The 21,837-nt window shown below is 39.3% G+C and overlaps 1 protein-coding gene across 1 annotated transcript in view; it reads left to right on the forward strand.

Moving 5' to 3' along the window:
- Positions 1-20,556, forward strand: part of RNF145 (ring finger protein 145) — a 75,277-nt gene extending 54,721 nt beyond the window's left edge. The window contains exons 6-11 of the mRNA XM_070937178.1: positions 5,666-5,841; positions 7,685-7,825; positions 9,419-9,601; positions 13,173-13,320; positions 15,700-16,056; positions 18,838-20,556. Of these exons, the coding sequence (XP_070793279.1) occupies positions 5,666-5,841; positions 7,685-7,825; positions 9,419-9,601; positions 13,173-13,320; positions 15,700-16,056; positions 18,838-19,260 (1,428 nt within the window). The 3' untranslated portion in view covers positions 19,261-20,556. The remainder of the gene's footprint in view (positions 1-5,665; positions 5,842-7,684; positions 7,826-9,418; positions 9,602-13,172; positions 13,321-15,699; positions 16,057-18,837) is intronic.
- The last annotated feature ends 1,281 nt before the right edge of the window (positions 20,557-21,837 follow it).

Genomic DNA, 21,837 nt, shown 5'->3' on the forward strand with positions numbered 1-21,837 from the left:
ATCAGTGCCTGCAACTCTTTTTTTAAAAAAAAAAATTTTTATCCCATCTTTATTATTTTTATAAATAGCTCAAGGTGGCAAACATATGTAATACTCCTTCCTCTTTCTATTTTCCCTACAACAACTCAGTGAGTTAAGAGAGTGACTGGTCCACAGTCATCCACCCATCATTAGTGCTTAAATTGGGACTAGAACTTAGTTTCCTGGTTTCTAGCTTTGTTCCCTAACCACTAGACCAAATTTTACTCCCCTCCTGACTTTCGTTGATTTATCCTGTAAAATCTCATCTACAAACAGTACATTTTGACACCTTTGCAAGATGCTAAATCAGGATAGTCTTTCCCTTTTCTAAACATTGCCTCTTGTGTGTTTGTGATAATCCTTTGGATTAAAAAATACTATGACTCCTTAAATTGTGAAGTTAATGAACCACTGAAATTGCTAATTATGCTGTTGCAATCTCAAATGCAGCTGTAGAATTGAAGACATATAAATAACCATCAGCTTGTTAATTAACAAGATGGTCTGCTCTCTTTTAAAATAGCAATCTTGTAATTCCATTTTCTTCCTGTGTCGCTTAGGGAAAATTCAGTGGCAACAGTTTCAACTGGCTAGTTTATTTCGTGAAAAACAGCCCATGCCAGCCAGGTGCCCCTAGAATCTTTGCAACTAAAATTCCTATCATCTCTAGGAAAGAAAAGGCTGACCTAAAGGACAATTAATATCAATTAATGGGATGTTAAACATGTAACTAGTGCTACGTTGGGAACCAGTAACACTGGTGGAAGGATGGAAGAATAGGAGCATTTTATTTTGCATTTTTATTTTTTTTTATTTATTTATTTTTGCATAAAGTAGTGAAGCTGCAGCATATTTCCTTTTCTGTGAGGCTCAAAAGGACATTTATGGTTGTCCATCTTTCCTTTTATTCTCATTAGAAATCTTCTAAGTTAGGTTTGGCCACAATTTGGCAACTAGTCCCAAATAATTGGCTGAATGGAGATGTGAGCCTGGGTCTACAGTTCAACACATTTTAACCAAAACAATTAGTCTGTGTCGCTTGAAGCTAAGGAAACTACATAAAAGAAAAATTGGGTGATGAGTTCTTGGTTTGCCTGTGCATCCATTTTCTCTCTCTGCTGACATAAAAGTTGGAAAGTCTCCCTTACAGATCTTTTAAGGACAAACTGAACGACCATAGTTAGATCTGCTATCAGCACCGCAAGGATGTATATAAATTACCTGAATCCTAACCAAAACCACCATGCTGTGTAAGGATTAGATGCCACTTAATTGGAGCATTGATGTATGCTTTTCATGCTGTGGGCAACTTTTTCCAATTTCTGCGCATGCAGACTAGGCTGCCCACAGGACAGAATCCTTAATAAGAAGCAGCTCCACTGGAATTCTTCCAAATACCCTAAGAGAAGAAACAACATCCAAAGGTTTTCTGTGTACAGATTTCTTGTCTTCCTTTTCTGTGTATGTCATTGCCTCCTTAGAGTTTTTTCCTTAAGTTTCATCCTTTGATTTAGAAGCTATCTGATTATTGTCGCGTGCACAACCAGTTAGGGCACTAAGGCAACTTATGTCATCATTTTACAAAACAGTTATTGCATCTGTAGAATTGGATCTATTTCATTTTTTCACCTTTCCTGTGAAGATCTGAAGGTAAAGTATGTGGCGTACTTCCTCCATCCCATCCCCAAAAATAGCGGATTTCCAGAACCCCAAAAAGGACAACGTTCCCTAGGGAGGGAACTTTGCAGCCATTGAGAAATGCCAACTGTGTTGCACTTGAGGATCATACTATCATTTTACCAACTTCCTTTGTAAATTACTCAGAATATTTAACCTATTTAGAAGATACTCATGTCCTGCAGTTTTTGTAGGAGAGGTGCTAATAAAAAATAAATAGTGTTTGAGAATAACAGTGTACAGTGCAGAACAGAACAAAGGAAGAGTATTATATAAAGTAACATAATTGCCACAGAGTTAATTGCCCCCCAATTGCATTTCAAGCAATTGGTACGCAATCTAATATAATTATAGCTCAGTGATTTTGTGTTAAGATTCTAATCTTGCGTAATCACTAGTTAGGAATAGCAACTTTTGTTAATAGCACATTGTAATCACAATCTTATTTCTCCTAAAAAAAGAAAGTGCATGCTTTCTGATGCTTAAAAAAAAAAATCTAAAACTTCCTACTGAAATTGAAGGTTTTTATTACACAAAGCCAGCCTGACGATTGACTCATCTTACACAAAAGTTGGTTCAGCTTACATTAATACTGAACTCTTAAAAGGGCCATCAGTAGATGAAAATGTGCAGCAGAGTCAATTTCGTTTTGCAGGTACCTCTCCAGGGCATGTCAGTTCGAAAACCACATTTCTTGGTGGAGAGAGAAGTAAAGGCAGAACTAGTTACAAAGCTTAGCCCATTTCTGGATGCAAATTGCATTCCTTGCAGTTCTCTTTGATAAGCTTCCCTGGATTTCTTAACCTGTCCCTTTGTCAGGAATTCTCAGGAAAAGATGGTACAAATATTTTCCACACTATTTAAAAGAAACAGCCAGGGCAGGATTAGCCAGAGCATTGATAGAATTCTGTGAATTTTAGAAAGAAAACTTTCCATTTTAAATTCCCTCCTCAAAAAATCCTTACCCCAAACTGTAATCAGGTAGGAATAGCAACCGAATGCTTTTTGAATGTTAGATGTTCAATTGCTAGAACCACAATGCCTGCTCCCAGAGGATTTTCTAGGAGCCAAGCCGACTCTTGTGTGCTCAGCATTGCTGTAATTAAACTGGAAGCCACACAGATTTTAGGGGAAAGCATCTCCTCCCCAGCTCAATTAGTCATTGGGATCACACTTCACTTTCCCCTTGTTTGCTTTTCTATCCCACATTAATCCTCTGCAGCGATTCTTCCTTTGAGAAAAATCAATCCCCAGCAGCGTCTGCCTGGACATGCCGTCCTTTAGGAAAGCTTCGTTTTCGTTTCGTTCATTCAATTTGCTATCCGAAATGCAGAAAGGAAAACAGAAAAGGGGAAAAAATGTTATTTTTTTAAAAAGCCAACAAGGAAAAACAAAACAAAACAGGCAGAATGTTTCTCTCGCTGGATCAGAATTTGGCTTCTGATCTTAGAGGCAGGAAAGCAAAATTTGGCTACTGACAGAGATGTGAGATGGTAGTTAAATACCAAATATATATATATATAATATAAAAATTCTATATTCTGGGAAATCTACAAAAAGAGGTGCAATGTTCCTGACTCCGTAGAAGAGGCAGTATCATAAAACATGTCTCTGCTGCAGCTAGGTGAGAGTTGCACTTTATTTAGAGCTGTGAGGTGCCAAGTCATCACATGGGTCTTAATAATAAACAGAATTGTCATGCACACATTGGTGTCTGCACCATGAACTGTGAATTAAAGAGAAATAGCAGCAATATAACATAAAAGAGTGGGAGGGTGTAGTGATTCATATTTATATCACCGGCTTCTTTTAAACTTGAGTTATATGATTTGTCAGCAGAAATGTAGCAAAAATAGTTGGTGTAAGTGTGCGCGTGCTTTGGCTTCTAAAACAGCATTCGTTTTTATTTATTTTTATCTTGCCTTTATTATTTTTATAAATAATCCAAAGTGGTGAACATATCCAACACACCTTCCTCCTCCTTCCCCCCCCCACAACAACAACCCTGTGAGGTGGATTGGGTTGAGAGAGAGTGACTGGCCCAAAGCCATCCAGCTGGCTTTCATGCCTAAAGTGGGATTAGAATTTATAGTCTCCTGGTCTCTAGCCTGGTGCGTTAATCACCAGACCAAACTGATTCTCACTATGTATATAGTGAGATGAAATTGATTTTTTGGAACCATTTCAGTTGTGATTTAGTTTACGTGGTACTAAGATTCCTTTGATCTCCTTGGTAGATAACCATCACCAAAAATTGGTAGACTATGCAACCTTATTGATTCTCTCGGATTTCTTGCCAGCTTGTGATCCTGTATCCTTCTAGGTCATCTAGTAAGTTAGGCCTTGGATGTACTGCTGTGGTCCTTATCTCAGTACATGTCAACAAAATAGAGCTGGGAGCTATTGAAGGTCTTTGACCTATGATATCCCACAGAGGTTGGTCTTGTCTTTTATGGTGCTGAAAATGGTGACAGAGGTCATTCAGAGGGGAAAACCTCAGCTAATGACTAATGCTAATGACAACAAGCTCTGCAATTTCCTGTCTTCTAATCTCCTAAAATCTTGTCAGTAGCTAAAAGAATCCAGGATTTTCTGGGAATTTTGACCATTTAAAGGGCTATATAAATTTGACAAATAAATAAAATGTTAGTTGGTATGTAACTCAGCAGTAGCCAAGTTGCTGACTGGTGCAAGGTACATTAATCATGTGATGTTGGCACTGAAAGATTTGCAGTGGCTACTAGTTGTCAACTAGACAAAATTTAGGATGGTTGTGTTTCAGGGCAATGATGATTGGACCTTCTGCTCCCATTGTCAGGAGCTTGACTATCAAATATAATACAGAATAACAGAGTTGGAAGGGACCTTGGAGGTCTTCTAGTCCAACCTCCTGCTCAAGCAGGAACCCTTATCCCATTTCAGACAAATGGTTGTCCAATCTCTTTTTAAAAACTTCCAGTGATGGAGCAACCACAACTTGTGGAAACAAGTCGTTCCACTGATTAATTGTTCTAACTGCCAGGCAATTTCTCCTTAGTTCTAGGTTGGTTCCCTCTTTGATTAGTTTCTCCTCCATGGCTGCAAAGCTATGGAATACACTCCCTAAACTGAACCATTTGCTTTCAATTCTTGGGAGTGTTTGCCAAGGATCTAGTTATTAATTATTTTTTAATGACTAGATTATTTTTGTTCTGATTTTAACTGTGTTAATTTTGTTTTGATTTATACTGTACTTTATAATGGTAAACTGTCTTGATTGCTGGAATAAACAGGCAGGGCATAAATTCAATGAATAAATGCAAATTCCAATCTAATGCCTTGTAGACAGGGTGGATAAAAATCAATGATTTTTTTTAAAAAATCAAAAAAAATGGATTTTTTTGATTTAAATCAGATTTTTTTTTATTTAAATCAGATTTTTTATTATTTTTATTGAATTTATTTTAATAAAAAAATTTGGGGGTAAAAATCTATTGTAAGATAGTTTTCTATTTAAGATACATAAATAATTTAGTTTATTCAGCATGAAATGGAGCTTAGTTATGTAGCACAAGGCTGTATATTCTGCAACACTGGGACTATCGGTGAGTCAACAGCGGGTCAAAGGAGTAGCAGAGATGACAGTTGCTCTTTAAAAATTATGATTTAAATCAAGTTGATTTAAATCAAGTCTTTTTACTAGTGATTTAAATCATGATTTAAATCAACTCGATTTAAATCAAATCCACCCTGCTTGTAGATGTGTTATATACCATTTATCTAACTCAATACTATTCAATAATGTTCATATACCATTCAGATAACATTTGTACTGTACACCACTCATGATCTAAAGCCAGATGGCAAATGATTGTAGATGTGGGCCAATGTACATGGAAGATAGTGGGTAGGGAAAGCTATCTCATTGCAAACATTCATTTGAGGTAAACGTTCTAATTGAGTAAGAAACCCATATCTTCTCTTCCAGATAGTAGAAGTTTATGGTTTGCTGGCCCTGGGGATGACTCTATGGAACCAGCTGGTGGTCCCTGTCCTCTTCATGGTCTTCTGGCTTCTACTGTTTGCTCTCCAGATCTACTCCTATTTCAGCACTCGGGATCAGCCAGCCTCTAGGGAGAGGCTTCTCTTTCTGTTCCTAACAAGGTAATTAGCAATTGTCAACTCTTGGCCTTAGTTAATCTATCTGAAAGGCTGAAAGTGCTGTTCTACAAATGAGATGAAGCACTTACAGATAACCACGTTTACCTCACAAGCATCTGTTTCTCACTCCCTCTCCCTCTCTTTTTTTTCTCTCTCTCTTCCCCTCCCTACCTCCCTCTTTCTCTCTCTTTCTAGATCAAAGAATTGTGATAGTCTTTTGTAATATTTATTTCCTCATAAAATAAAATGTTTATCAGAAAACAGTGTTGTGAGAAGTGGGGGGGGGGGTTAGTAGCCAAAATGACAATAAATGGGTGGCTTTGGTATTTTTTCAAACTAGAAACTGCTCAGTTTAGGTGTAATCTTTCCCAATGGAAGAGTTTATTTTGTAATTTATTTGATCTCAGCATTACGGTCCCTTAGGACCATACATTATACAATTTTGTGTGTTCTGAGCTCTCTCTAGAAAATGTATTAGATAAACCAATCTTCACAATTAGAGGATTTGAAAAATTGCTCTTTTTAAAGACTGTCCTCAAACTCTAAGTGTAATTGAATAAAGTGTTAGTGAGCAACATAGAAATGAAATGAAATGCTGGAAAAGAAATAGGCATGATTCACACAAATTTCCTCCCCTAAAGATACTCAGTTTGCTTTTATTATAATAAGCCAGATGAAATAGTTTGAATACTGGAAATAAGTGGAATTTATTCTGTTGATGATTCTGATTATGCGGGGGTGGGGGGGGTTGTCACCGATCAAAAAGAGATTTAGACTTTATGTGACAATCTGCCAGAGAAAACGGGCTCCCGAGTTCCATTTTCGGCTGTGACTGCCTCCTGCAACCCTCTGCCAGCGAAAACGGAGCAGCCCTTCTGAGCTCCGTTTTTGCTGGCAGAGGCACCAGGGCCCAGTTCTTCACTGTTTCTAGGGCAACCCCATGGGCCAGATCTAAGCACCTAGCAGGCCGGATTCAGCCCCTGGTCCTTAAATTTGACACCCCCAATTTAGATTGATACAGACAAACGTTACACATACACCAGACCAGCCACATAACTGACCTCTGCCCATCCCAAATTACACACCTACCGTATTTTTCAGAGTATAAGATGCACCGGAGTATAAGACGCACCTTAGTTTTTGGGGAGGAAAATAAGGAAAAAGCTGATTGGCGGGTAGATCAGCCCCCAATCAGCTGTTCCCAGAGGTGAATTTTAGCAAGAGGTTCGTTGGTTGTGAGCTCTGTGCCTTGCTTTTTTTTTTTTTTTTTTTGCTTTTTTTTTCAGCCTCTGAAACTTCTGAAACTCTGTTTCAGAAAAAACTTCTTTTCCTGTCTCTGAAAGCCTCTGAAACAGAGCTTCAGAGCTTTTTTTCTGAAGCTCTGTTTGGAGGCTCTTTTTCTGAAGCTTCATTTCTGAAGCTTTTTTCAGCCTCTGAAACCTCAGTTTGAGAGGTTGGGCGGGGCTACATTCGGAGTATAAGACGCACCCAGATTTTCACCCTCTTTTTTTGGGGGAAAAGGTGTGCCTTATACTCCAAAAAAATACGGTAGTTTGCCTAACAACTATTATCTACTTGTTTCAAATGCTTGGCTAAATGGGAAATGATGCTACAAATTTCATCTGTTGAATTTTGCATCTTTGGAAATAATTCTGAATTGAAGTTTTGTTGAAGAAAACTGAATGCATTTTGGAGCGACCAAACAATGATTTTTTTCATTAAACTTCTCTTCCGCACATGGTCTTCTCTTCGAATACATTTTATCCAACAGCATGTAGTACACCTGGTTCTCCTTTGTGTTAAGAACTTTATGGATTCCAATATTGCTGTATGCTCTTTTCCCTAGCATTGCAGAATGCTGTAGCACTCCTTATTCCTTGCTGGGATTGGTGTTCACTGTCTCTTTTGTGGCCCTTGGCGTTCTAACACTCTGCAAATTTTACCTGCAAGGCTACCGGGCATTCATGAATGATCCAGCTATGAATCGGTAAGTGCCTCTAACCCTTTAAGGGCCTATCCCATGTTTATTATCCCAAAGCAAATTAGACATATTGCACAGTGTAATCTCTTTAAAACAAACACCCCCAAATACCTTCAGATACTATTTAGATACAATATATATTTTCTAAGAAGCTTACTGTTTATTAATAGAAGTGCAACGCTCCTTTTGTCTCACCTGTATGCTTATACTGCTGGATTGGGGAAGGCTTCTTTAAATCGTTTGGAATCTCTGGACTCAGGATAGACTAGACAGGTCACTGAATCCTCTTCTTATGATCTTATTTTCTAAAGAACAGCATCTTCGTTACCTCAGGTGGAATTGGTATTTGCTTGCCACCTTGATGTACAGCGTTCTTTGCATTGTTCCTCCAGTTTCTTGGCTTAACAATGTGTATTAAAACATGTTAATAACACTGCAATTTTCAGAACCTATAGCAGTGTTTCTCAGCATTAATAAGGTTTAAGGTTATGTGGACTTCAACTCTCAGAATGCCGTAGTCAGCAGATTAGAAGTCACCAAGGTTGAAAAACACGGACTTGTAAACTTCTTTCTATCACTATTTCTCTTTATTTCAACCTAAAAACCTGCTTTCAGTATGTTGTATTCATCTGTTGCTGAATACAGTTCACCTGTATTCAGCAACAGATGAAGCTTTTTCCTTTCACCAGAAAAAATAGAATAGCAAGCATTCAGGTATTCTCTAGAACAGGGCTCCCCAACCTGTGTGGTGTGGTAGATTACCGGTCCATGGCCTGTTGGTGTGAGTGGATGGCCAATGCATGTACGTGTGCATGTGCATCCCCATTCACTCAAGTGTCACTGTAAGCATTGCTTGCGTCGCCGCAAGTGTTACATGGACACTTGTGGCCCCATTTGCACAGGCGCATATGCGCGTAAAGGCACCTGTCCCTCTCCCCCTCTGTGCTGCCAACCCTGAAAGATTTGGGAACTCTACTCTAGAAAAAGCTTATTGATCTATAGAGAATTGGGACTTGAAAATGAGCCAAAGATGGAAGAAATCAAAAGTGATTTGGGACCATTTCAAGTGGAAATCGCATGAACAAAACCATCCTGGTTCAGATCATTGTCATTATAATTACTGAAATATGTATATATCTCTTGCCATGTTTAAATTATGTGGATAATGTTCAGAAATGTGCAGCAAATGTGAAATGTATTCAAACAATACAAGATAAAGTATATTTATGATATGACACACAACTGTACAAACTCACCATAGATTACTGATCTATAGATTAGAGAGCTGCGGTTTAGAGAGGCAGAGACAGGCAACATTTATTCATTTGAGTTATTGATGAATGGCTAACATTGAAGGATGGTGCTTTGCCTGCCTATCCAGCAAATTGACAAATAGCTTAAAGTCAAAATAAAAATCTCCCTCTGAGAGTTGTTGAGCAAAAATCCTTTGGCTGGGATCATCCGATAAGGGAGATATTTGGCCACATCAGAAAGCTTAGGAAGACAGTTGTACGGTAGTCGTGTGCTTTTAAGATCACAGAGAACTACAGTTTTGTTTTTGATCTTTTTTCATTGCCTTTAAAAATATATTCTACAAAGGGGGATGACAGAAGGAGTCACACTTTTGATCCTGGCTGTGCAGACTGGACTCATTGAGTTACAAGTGGTACATCGGGCCTTCCTGCTCAGTATTATTCTCTTCATTGTGGTGGCATCCATCCTGCAGTCCATGCTGGAGATCGCAGACCCCATTGTTTTAGCTCTGGGAGCTTCAAGAGACAAGTAAGTCAATAGCATTCAATATAGGCAGCCATCATTTGATTGTTCTTGTACTGGATGTAAATATTTTATGTCTTGATTCAGGGCTGATAATTTAGCACAACAAAAGTTTAGTTTAGTTTACTTTAGTTTTATTGAATTTCTATACCGCCCTACTCCCGGAGGACTCAGGGCGGTGAACAGCCACGAAATAAAACACATACATATAAAAAATTTAAAATTGAATAAAATGAATTAAATAAATTTGGCTGAATTAATACCCATAATTTAAAATACCCATATTTTAAGACACATTAAAATTTAAAATTTGCTCTTAAAAGGGAGAAGATTTAGGCGAGGCCAGCTTGATGAAATAAAAGGGTCTTCAGCTCGCGGCGGAAGGTGCACAGATCCGGGATCCTCCGTATCTCTGGGAGGAGCTCGTTCCAGATCGTAGGTGCCCCCACAGAGAAGGCTCTCCCCCTAGGGGCCGACAGCCGACATAGTTTGGCCGACGGCACCTGGAGGAGCCCCTCTCTGTGGGAGCGTACTGGTCGGTGGGAGACTATTGATGGTAGTAGGCGGTCCCGTAAATAACCAGGTCCTAAGCCATGGAGCGCTTTAAAGGTGGTAACCAGAACCTTGAAGCGCACCCATAAGACCACCGGGAGCCAGTGCAGCTCGCGCAGGAGAGGTGTTACATGGGAGCTCCACGCCGCTCCCATAACCACCCACTCCATAATCATCCCATAACCTCCCATAACCACCCATAACCAAAGGCTTAGGCTTCCAGAATTCCGAGGCTCACATACTTTTCCTTATAGAGCAAGCACAAACCATAGCTTAACTGATGTGGACAAAAGAGACAGCAGTTTCTCTGAAACTAAGGAATTGCTGCCTGATAGGGGGAGCCCATTTTGATAGGGGATAATGTGGCAATATGGATCATTTGGTTTAACATGTTGTACAACATGTATGTTCCACAAAGTGTGTTTCATGTCTTAGATTCATGTAGGTCAAGGCCAGTATGATTTTAAAATAAATGCAGGTTAAGACAAGCCATGGCTTACTATGTGCTATAGTGAAGGGAGAAGGAAGCAGCTGAGCCTAAGAGCCCTTAAAAGCTCAGCCACTACCTGGGTGATTTCTGTTCTTTGCATCTGCAGAGATGAGATACAATGGTGTGCAGATAAGTTGGGCAGTCTCTCTTCTGGCTGGCCTTATGTGTGTTGTACGGAAAGAATTCTCAGGCTCCACAGTGAAGGTGGAACAAACTGATCCAGTAGCAAGAAGAATACATGGGATGCATATAAAATCCAGGGAAGGATGGCGAGTGATTGGATAGAGTAAAAGAAATATGCTTTTATCAGAAATTGGTTCTAAAATTGGGTTAGTGCTACTTTTCATCTTTTATGTTTCCTCTCTACTTCACTTTTCCTCTCCAGGTTAGCCAGAAAGGACTGTATATAAAAGAGGAGGTTTATTTTTATCCAGTTATGCTGGAGGTCACCTGTTAGCAGCATCTGTTGCTTGCACCATGTTGTCATTAAATTTTTTAGCAAAGGGAAACGAGGACAGCAGAGCTAAAGGAGAGTAGCTGGCTTAATTCTCCACGTTGATGCTGGCCCATGGGAATTCTGATCAGCCAGTTTCAAACCAGATAGTGGGAAGAAGATCTGGGGGGGGGGGGGGAATATATATAGTGGATTAATGTTCTTAAATATTCAGTACTGAAGCTTACATCTTGAAATCACCATGAATGATTGATAGTACAGTATTCAGGCCCTCCTAACACAGAGATGAGCTTTGCAGAAGCATGTAATTAGCTTAGATCAATTGAATTGGGTCATGAAGTAAGAAGCAATAACAATGTGATTCTGCCATTGCATAATAATGATTGATCCTATGAAATGGAAGGCTGACCACATTCAAATTATATCACAAAGTGTTCGGCATTTCATTTGTTGAAGCTTGTTGGTAGATAAAAGGAACTAAGCTGTTGGGGTTAATTTTGTCGTCTGTTTTTGCATTCCCTACCACCTACTCTTCAAGGCAATTTGTCTTATTCTATTACTTTGGGACTTGACTTCCTTCATCCACACGCATGCAGAAGCCAGATGATTGCATAACTTCAGCCATCCCAAATGTAATATGATAATGCAGTTAGAATCCCAATGCAGTTTGCATTCCAAAAAATATTGTTCCAATAGAAGAGAATATACGCAAAGACAGCATAAATATGCATGTCGGCCCTGTGTGTTTACACAAAGTTTCCTCAGCAGTTTTGTCTTCTGTTCATTCCATATTCATTTGTACAGGCAGCAATAACGTGCTGTCCAAACTTTGCTCTTCCCAGAAGAAGGTGGGTGGAATCCTCACTTTCTAAATAGAAAAATAGAAAAGCAGTCAGCCAGGCTAGTCAGCCATTCTTCTCTGTGCATAGAGAGGCTCAACCAAGGCAGAGCATGCCACACATCAATCAAGTGAAATAACTGGATGGCTTCTGAACTGTGTTAAACATTGAATTTAACCTGGGGTAGTCTCAGTGGCAGGCTTTTGTTATTTTTGCAGTCCTGTCACATCTTTTACCTGCTCTGCTGACGATGCTGAGCATTAGTTTTAATTTTTTAATTTTTTTTTAGAAATCAAGACTGAGTCAGAAATTCCAACAAATCTATTTGAGGCAATGCCTGTTATGTGAGCAGTTTAAGATTACAAAATAGCGTGCAAGTATTATGTTTCAAGAAATCCGTATCAGGCAAATTGGATGTTGTGGTTGTTGTCAGTTAAAAGGGAGGTCAGAAATAAACTATCCATGATTTAAAGCTATGTCTGTTGAGCAGATCTGAAAGGTTTTGTGGAAGACATATATTTGTTTTCATCTGTATGAGCCTGGACAAATACAAATCTGGACCTTCTGGGGAAAAAAGTTAATAGTAGCCAAATCAGGAAGTATTATTGAAGGCTGAATGGGTATATATCCTCAGAAAATTCTATTCTGTTCCATTGAGTGACGATTTAATTTAAGACAACGGGGTTGTAAGAAATTGTACTCTGCAAATTAACTGACAATTGCAGTATGTCAGCATAAACTCATTTCTAAAGGAAGGTTTTTGTTGCAATATAATATTCTCTTAAGGCTAGGGTGTCAGAGGCCCGTGGTTCAGATGCTACGGTCAGATATCTTCCAGATTCCGCCAGATAGAGTCACCAAATTGTTAAGATGTATCCAAAGGGAATTATGAGGCACATATGGATGTTACTTACATACTTTCAGGATAAAGGAAGAAATGGCAGGAAAGGCACCATGTTTGAAAGTAAGACACCCGCCTTAGTCATGAAAGCCAGCTGGGTGGCTTTGGGCCATTCACTCTGTTTCAGCCCAACCCACCTCACAAGGTTATTATTGCAGGGAAATAGGAAGAAGAAGGTGTATTGGATATGTTCGCCACCTTGAGTTATTTGTAAAAAAATAATAATAAAGGTGGGATATAAGTAAATAAAACCATAACACGGGCTCCCATGCAATCTAGCGAGTCCTTTCTGTGATTGTATTAAAGTCTACGCAGCTCTAAAGAGAAATTTCTTTTTATAGGAGCCTTTGGAAGCATTTTCGTGCTGTGAGTCTGTGTTTGTTCTTGCTGGTTTTCCCAGCTTACATGGCCTACATGATCTGTCAGTTTTTCCACATGGACTTTTGGCTGTTGATCATCATTTCTAGCAGCATTCTCACTTCTCTCCAGGTAAGTTGTAAGGGCCTCTTTATTCCTGTGATCAACAGAGAGCCAGTCAGGCACAGTATTGGGCAAGCTGTTGGAAAGAACAGAACGGGAATAAGTAAAGGATCATTTTCCACCTGTTCTCTTAAAGGAGATGTGCAAAATATGCAGCCCAAGGATTGCCTATACTGACTATGTGGCATCAAATAATTTTTGACTCTTAGCAGATAGATAGATAGATAGATAGATAGATAGATAGATAGATAGATAGATAGACAGACAGACAGACAGACAGACAGACAGACAGACAGACAGACAGACGATGGATGGATGATATAGATCTACAACAATAGTTTTCCTTTTTTCTTTTGAATGAATAAGACCAATAAACTTTTTTTGGTTTATTATTATTATTATTATTATTATTATTATTATTATTATTATTATTATTATTATTATTATTTATTGGTTAATCTTTAGTGAGATTCACAGCCTTTGAGGCTGGTTAATAGCTCAGCAGCTCGAGTCCTAACCAAGGACCTAGGAACTGTTAAGGTATCGTCGGAGGATATAAGCTGTTCTGAGTAAGGTGGTTTTTTGTAGAGTCAAAATGTTCAAGTCTGGCAATTTTAGAATTTCTAAATAGCGGGGTAGCCCTTTGGGTATTGCTCCGAGGGCTCCAATTACAATCGGGACAACACACGATTTCTTTTTCCACAGTTGTATTATTATTATTATTATTATTATTATTATTATTATTATTATTATTATTTATTTATTTATTTATTTATTTATTTATTTATTATCAGTGCACAACATATGTACAAAGAGATTGGTTGAGCTCCCTCAGTGCACCCCCCCAACACATTACATCTCACAATGAAGACAAAAAAAAATCCTTAACCCAATAAATCATATTAACAAAACACCCAGTGCTATTGCACCAGTGTGAACATGTTACACATTGCGCCAGCCCTGCAGTCCATCATACTACATAGTTATGATCTAATTTCTCATTCAGGAGTCTGACAGCCCACGGATAAAAACTGTTCTTCAGCCTGTTTGTGCGACTGGCTATACTTCTATATCTCCTTCCTGATGATAGGAGGGTAAAGAAGTGATGACCAGGGTGAGAGTTGTCCCTGAGAATTTTCCTCACTCTTCTAAGGCAACGAGCCCTAGCGATCTCATCTAGTGGTATCAGGGGACAGCCCACAATGTTTTGTGCTGTACTCACCACCCTCTGTAATGTTTGGAGGGATCTTTGGGGATTTTGGAAGGGCAAAATGGGTCTCATAAGCTCTGTGGTTCTTAAGGCATCCTTTTTGCCCTTAGAACTCCTTGAGTTCTCATTGGCTTGTGCCCAAGTCTTCCCCATTTTTGGAGTATGGCCCTTGACATTCTAGACCAGAGGTGTCAAACTTGATTTCATTGAAGGCCGCATCAGGATTGTGTTTGACTTCGGGGAATGGGGTGGGTGTGGCCAGCTTGACATCACTCATGTTGTGGGTGTCTGTGGTGGTCCAAGCACTCTACTAGCCAAAATGGGTTCCAGAGCTCCATTTTCAACGGTGCCAGCCTCCTGCTGCTCTCTGCCGGTCCTCCCAGGCTCCATTTGCAGCTGTGACGGCTCCCGACCTCCATTTTCATGGCAGAGGGCAGCAGAAGGCCGTCAGAGCTGCAAATGGAGCCTGGGAGGACTGCACATGGCCCTCCCGAGCTCCATTTTTACTGGCAGAAGCACTGTGGGCTAGTCCTTTGCTGCTTCTAGGGCAGCCCTGCGGGCCAGATCTAAGCACCTTGCGGGCCAGATCCGGCCCCCGGGCCTTGAGTTCGACACCCCTGTTCTAGACAAACCCTGTTACAGCTTTTGAGCTAATAAATGTTGCACCTTCCTGCTCACAGCCCTTTCTGTTCCTGACCAAGCACAACACATTGGCTTATTTTGTAAACTATGTCATAATAAATTTATATCAATATATAAAATATCCATTGCCAAGGAAATATAAATACCGTCTAAAATATTGGTGTCGAAACATGGAAGCATTTGCATTTCAACTGCAATGTTTATTTATTAAATTTATATCCCCCTCCCACTCGCTATTCAGGCGTGTGATCAGAGCATGTGTTGAGCATGTGATCAGAAGTCTGTTTTATCCAGGGGTAGAACAGCTCTCAATCCCCTGCACACAATCTTTCTCTCACTCTTTCTTTTTTTCACAGGCATACTTGCAAGCCCTGGATTTGAACTTTGTTAAGCAAGATTTCATTTAGTATTTGGCAATAATAGCAGTTGATTTATAACATTAGTAATTTACAAAAACTATAAAGGCTAATACTGAATAGCTTCAACCTTGTGACTTGCCTGCTTTAATCAAAAGCTCTGTTTCTTTCCTCCTTCAGGTCCTGGGGACTCTTTTCATTTATCTCTTATTTATGGTGGAAGAGTTCAGAAAAGAGCCGGTAGAAAACATGGATGATGTTATTTACTACGTGAATGGCACCTATCGGCTGCTGGAGTTTCTCGTGGCTCTTTGTGTTGTGGCCTATGGCGTATCAGAGACTATCTTTGGAGAATGGACTGTGATGGGCTCGATGATCATTTTCATTCATTCGTACTATAATGTGTGGCTTCGGGCTCAGTTGGGATGGAAAAGCTTTCTTCTCCGCAGAGATGCTGTCAATAAGATCAAATCGCTGCCCACTGCCACCAAAGACCAGTTGGAACAGCATAACGATATCTGTGCCATCTGCTATCAGGTAAATGCTATGATTAAGCTGAACTTCAGCAGCTCTGGCTCCTCCTTGTGGTATTTTATAAAAAGGCTGAAGCTTTAGGTTTGATTAAATTCTAAATGAGCCGAACTGGGAAATTGCCTGCTGACAGAAACGGGAAGGGACAGAGCTGTGTGACAAAAGGGGCAGAAGCAGGTTGCGTGCCAGAATGTAGGATCAGCTTTTCCAGCTGCTGAACCAGGAAAGGAAAGGAAAAAGTGGACGATTATATGAACGGGGACCCTACATTTCCATATGCCGCACAACCATCACTTACCTTGTTACCTGCAAAGTATAAGGAGCAGAGAAGTGCATTGCTAGCAAACTACTGCTCAGCTGCCCCATAAAGTGCTAACTGAGCCAGCCTTGTCACTGCTTGGCATAAAAAAATAAGGAAAAGCCGGCTGCTGAGGTGGTGTCCACATCTTTCATTTTACAGAGAAATAGCAGTAGCAATAGCACTTAGACTGTTATAGCCCTTTACAGTGCTATAATAATAATAATAATAATAATAACAACAACAACAACAACAACAACAACAACAACAACAACAACTACTACTACTACTACTACTACTACTACTACTACTACTACTACTACTACTTCATTGTCATTGTACATGTATACACATTATATCCATACAACGAAATTCACTTAACACCCAAAGACCAGGTCCAACACACATAACAATCCCCAAACACACTCCAACCCACCACAAATTCCCCACCCCTAAACCACCCAAACATCCATACAACAGACCACGTTTACAGCCCTCTCTCAGCGGTTTACAGAGTACCCAACAATTTTGGCTCCTCATTTTACCCACCTCAGAAGGATGGAAGGCTGAGTCAACCTTGAGCCTGGTGAGATTTGAACTGCCAAATTGCAGGCAGCCAGCAGGCAGCAGAAGTACCTGCAGTACTGCACTCTTAACCACTGCACCACCATGGCAGCTGAGTAACCGCATTGATTTAAAGACTACTGTTGTATAATGGGCTGAAATGCCCACACTGATTTTGAATCCATCACTCTCTCAGCTCAAGCAGAGTGGTGGTAGAGGGAGAAGTGGGAGGAGCTAATGCAATATTTATCATCTTAAGCTCCCAAGAAAAGAGGAAGCTAAAAGTGGGATGTAAACCTAACAATATAATATGATATTAAAAAAATAGTAACTTAGTACTAAGGGCTTCACTTTGATACTGGCAACTGAAATGAGTTATAGGATACTCACCTAGAAATAAGATGTTGATAGGTGAGTCCCAGCATCATATTTTTTCTATAGCCTCCTATAGTTGAAGTCTGTCATTTATGGTGGGTTATTTGTTTGTTTATATGTTTGCTATCTAGTCTTATTAGATTCTACCTCTCTTGGCAATGACAGTCGCAGAATCCATCCAATCAGTCAGGCCTATTCCTGCCCTCTTGAGAGAGCAAGTTGACCAGAAGGTCAATTATCTCAATTAGATTGTGCCATTTAAGCAATCTGTGCAATGAAACTAAAATAAGCACAGAGGTAGCACTTCTGTAGCATGCTTTAAATTCCTCACACATTCTGGTTATCGCTTAGTTTTTTCCTTTTAAAAATTCCTCTTTATAGCTTTGGATTGGTTTTGAATACCAACATTCTGGTGCCCGTGTGGTTCTTCAGAAGCAAAATGTATTGTATTTTCTAACTGGAATTCTAAGGGAAACAAATCCAAGTCACAAGTGGATAGCAATAATTGTGTTTGAGTGTTTGGAAATCTAGGCTTCATGGTGTTTCCAAAGAAAAGCATTTTAGGCAACAGATCATAGATCCTGGCTAAATAAAAAGTGCAAAGTCTGAGTCATGACTATTCCTGCAGGTTTGTGAGATCACAAAGATCTCACAAATCTTCCTTTTGGAGAAAGATTCATACTGGACTTCTGCAACAGCAGCACTTCAGGTTTTGATTGCAGATGCAGCCCAGAGCAGCAATTTGATGTGCAGTTGAGGGATAAATAAAGATGATCTTACATTGTTTTGCATTCAGAAGATTCTTGAAATGGCCTCAGAAGCTCAGCACATTACAGTAGTGATCTCTCTCCTCTAGCTCTAGATTACAGTAGTGGTTTTCCTCACGATGCATGTAGAAAAATGCTGGAACACCCAGCAAGGTACATGTAACTATTAACCCTACTGTTGAGTAATAGAATCAGTTTGTGAAGAACTGAAATCAGCTTGATGGAGCACAGATTAGACCCAACATAAGATTCTTCTTTCCATATTTATCTGTGAAGGGATCTAGAAGTAGGATGAACCATGTTTTGCTTTTGACTGGACGTCAATTTAAGAAGCCAAATAAGATATACCTACAATGGCATTTTGTGCCCTTTCTGCATAGAATTGCAGCATCTTGATAACTTTGCCAATGTAGACTGCAACTGTTAGTACATTAACCTTTTGATCTAAATAGTGCCTACCCAGAATGAAATGTTAAGCTTCATGTTTTTTGATATTACATTTTACTCAGGCAGAGAATATAAAGTAATCAGTCTCAGCATGGGTGCCCTCCAAATCTACTGAATTTCAATTCCCATTGGTGATTGAAAATAACGGGAGTTAAAATCCAATATATACAGATTGCACCAAATGAAGAAGTCAGGCTATGTGTAAATAATGACAAATAAAAGTGTCAACAGAGGCTAGATGTAAGGATGAATATTAGACATGGGAAATGGGAATATTAGACATGGGAAATGTATTTGTGGTTAATTACTATGGCTTAATGGTGTCTCTTCTTTCAGGACATGAAATCAGCTATCATCACACCCTGCGGTCATTTTTTTCATGCGGGCTGCCTTAAGAAATGGCTGTATGTGCAAGAAACCTGTCCCTTGTGCCATTGCCAACTTAAAAACACAACTCAGCCCCCTGGGCTTGGACCAGAGCCAGTGCCACAAGTAAATCTTGGAGCAGAGCAACATACTGTTCAGCAAGAAGCTACTGGAGCCCCCAATATTCAACACCAGGAAGGGAATGGAGTTGAGCCTGTGGACGATGGACAAGCTGTCATAGGGCAGGACTCTGTTGATGTCAAGGAAGATTACAACACTTTGGACAATGCATCTTCCAGTGAAGCCAATCAGGTAACAACTGCCTCAGAAGGATTGGCTGAAGAACAGGAAGAGGTAATAACACAAGATCTAAGAGGAGGCATCCAGAATTGAACTAGCAAAGACTGGTGCAAAAATACCTACTCCAGGGCTCAGCAGACGGAGTCTTCTCCTTTTTCTTGTTGTGAGCGAGTGTAATTCTCAGAATGCTGGCCAAAATGTATTTATAATATCCCATGCTGATTTCTGTGAGCTGCTTGGTTTACGGGGCTGCCAAAGCATTCCACTGGAAACTGCTTTCAGAATCTGCCTCTGTATTACAAAAAGGCAGAATCTGGGAATCCTAGTTGAATGTTTGGGGCTGAGAATCTCAAGGGAAGGAACACAAGAAGAGGGTGAAGAGAGAGAGAGAGACAGACAGAGAGAGACAGAGACAGAGAGACTAGTGAAACAAAAGTCAGTATTGCTCATATTGAAATGAGAAAATTAAACAGAAGGACAAAAGTAGTATGTATGTCTCCTTGGCCTCATCATTCTGCAGTGAATGGAGATTGGTTAAGAACACTGACCAAAATCATGTAGAGGCCTGGAGTTCAACCAATGCCAATATGGAGGACTGTGTTGGGCTAGAGCAGTGCTCCAGTATGTGGGGGGTAATGCTTTGGGCATGTCAGATAGGGCATTTACATTCATGTAATCTATAGCAATCTTGATTATTTTTTTTATGCTGGAGTATTCAACACTTAAATGTTTTGTCTTTTTTTCATTAAAAAAGACATTTTGGACAGTACAGGCAGTATGAAGTAAATTAAAGCTCCAGTGACCTCTCTCTCAACTCCACCAGTGAGTTCAGGAGAGTGACGTGAGGAGTTTTAGGCTGCGGAATGAAGCCTTCTCAGTGCTGTTCAATTACATATATACATATATACATACACATACATACACACACACACACACACACACACAAACACACACATATATAATTTCTTGCAGCTGAATTAAAGCAGTATTAATCTCCTGGCAATATTTGCACCTTTGGGAATGAGTACATAAATTGTATGATCAAATGCCGCAAATGCCAATCCTAAGGCTCTTAATAGGATCTTGTCCTATTTCTCCCTTCCCCTTCTCCCTTGACAAGATTGTGCGTGTATTTAAATTTTTACATTCATCATGGCTTTTTAGGTAGAACCTGGGGGTGGGATGGGAGCTGGCAATTTTTTAATGTGAATTTTGATATGAAAAGGAACGAGTCACTTATTTATACATTAGGCTTGGCACTCAAAAAGTGTGGATCTTTTTTGGTTTTGTGAATCGTAGACATTTTATTTTTAGTAGCAAACTCGTGTGTAGACTGACAGACATAATAACTGTATGTCCTAATAAACGTTTGAAGTTTTTTTTTTTTTTTACATTTGATTGTTTTTCTTCATAGAGAAATTTTCTTAATAAATAAACACAATAGACCTGAGAGGAACATGCTACCAACAGACTTGCCTTCCAGTAAACTGTCATCATGATTGGACCACTCTAGGAAGATGAGAATGTTCTCTGATAGCTCTTCTTGATAATTTCCTGTCCTATCATTCTGCCTTAATGGCATGTTACATTTGTTCTGCCAGGTTAGGCATTCTCATGACTTGTTCAGAGAAATGGCAGATGCCCACTTGCCCATTGTTTCATTGCAGAAAGTCACACCTAAACTGGAGTGCCTGATCCAGTTGAAACTTGAGAACTGCATTTCAGTTTCTTAATGTTTCAAAAAAAGGGGGGGAAAGGCAACAGCCGATACTCACTCTGACTGCAAACATAGGCAACTAGGACAAAATAATGTTATCCTTGTGTGTTTTGACTTCTTGTTTTATGGTGTGAAGAAAACGAACTTCTGTATTGGCTTTCCCATTTCAAATTACAATTGGAGTTACTTGCAATTTATTGTGCTTTTGTATGAAATTAACATATTTAATAGAAAATAGTATGGCTTATCTAGATTTCTTTGTCCCTGCTATATAGTTTTCTGTGTCCTCAAAGGACACAAAGTGAATGCCTGATACTGTATATATATTCTCCTAAATGATTCATTCTTTTGATAACTTATCACTTATGTGAAAATCAGGCAAGGTCAGTCATTTGAAGTCCAACAACTGATGAGTTTTAAACTCATAATTTAAGAGAATTATGAGTTTAAAAGAGTAGTTTTATTTTTGAACTCAGCTCAGCTTTGATTTATGGACCAATTACTTTAATCTTAGCTTCACTAGTTTTCCTTCTGGAGAACAGATAGTCTCACAATGCAAGCCATTTTGTGAAGGTGCTCACAGAACATTTTAAATATGCCTCCAGGTTGCTGGCCAAACAACTTTAGGAAGAAATCTGTTTGTAGTGAAATGCCCTGAGGCATTAGAGAAGTCACTAGGACTTGGAAAGCATTATGAGATTAGAAGAAAATTGAGAGGCAACTAGCAAGTTGAATATAAAAAAAATACCTGAAGTGATTAAATGTATTCTAATTATCCTAGTTTTAAATATTAGAGTTGCCTCACTATCATAAAACTCCAGAGGTATCTACAACTTTAATAATGATGCTTTACTGCTTACAGCATTTTTATTCAGCTGTCCTAAGCAGAATTAATTTAAAAGGAATCAATATAACTTCTCAGTGTATCTAATTACAATCTGATTGTTTTCCAT

This window comes from Pituophis catenifer, unplaced genomic scaffold (genome assembly GCF_029215685.1).
Source record: "Pituophis catenifer annectens isolate HBS135680 unplaced genomic scaffold, rPitCat1.0.hap2 SCAF_2, whole genome shotgun sequence".
NCBI lineage: Eukaryota > Metazoa > Chordata > Lepidosauria > Squamata > Colubridae > Pituophis > Pituophis catenifer.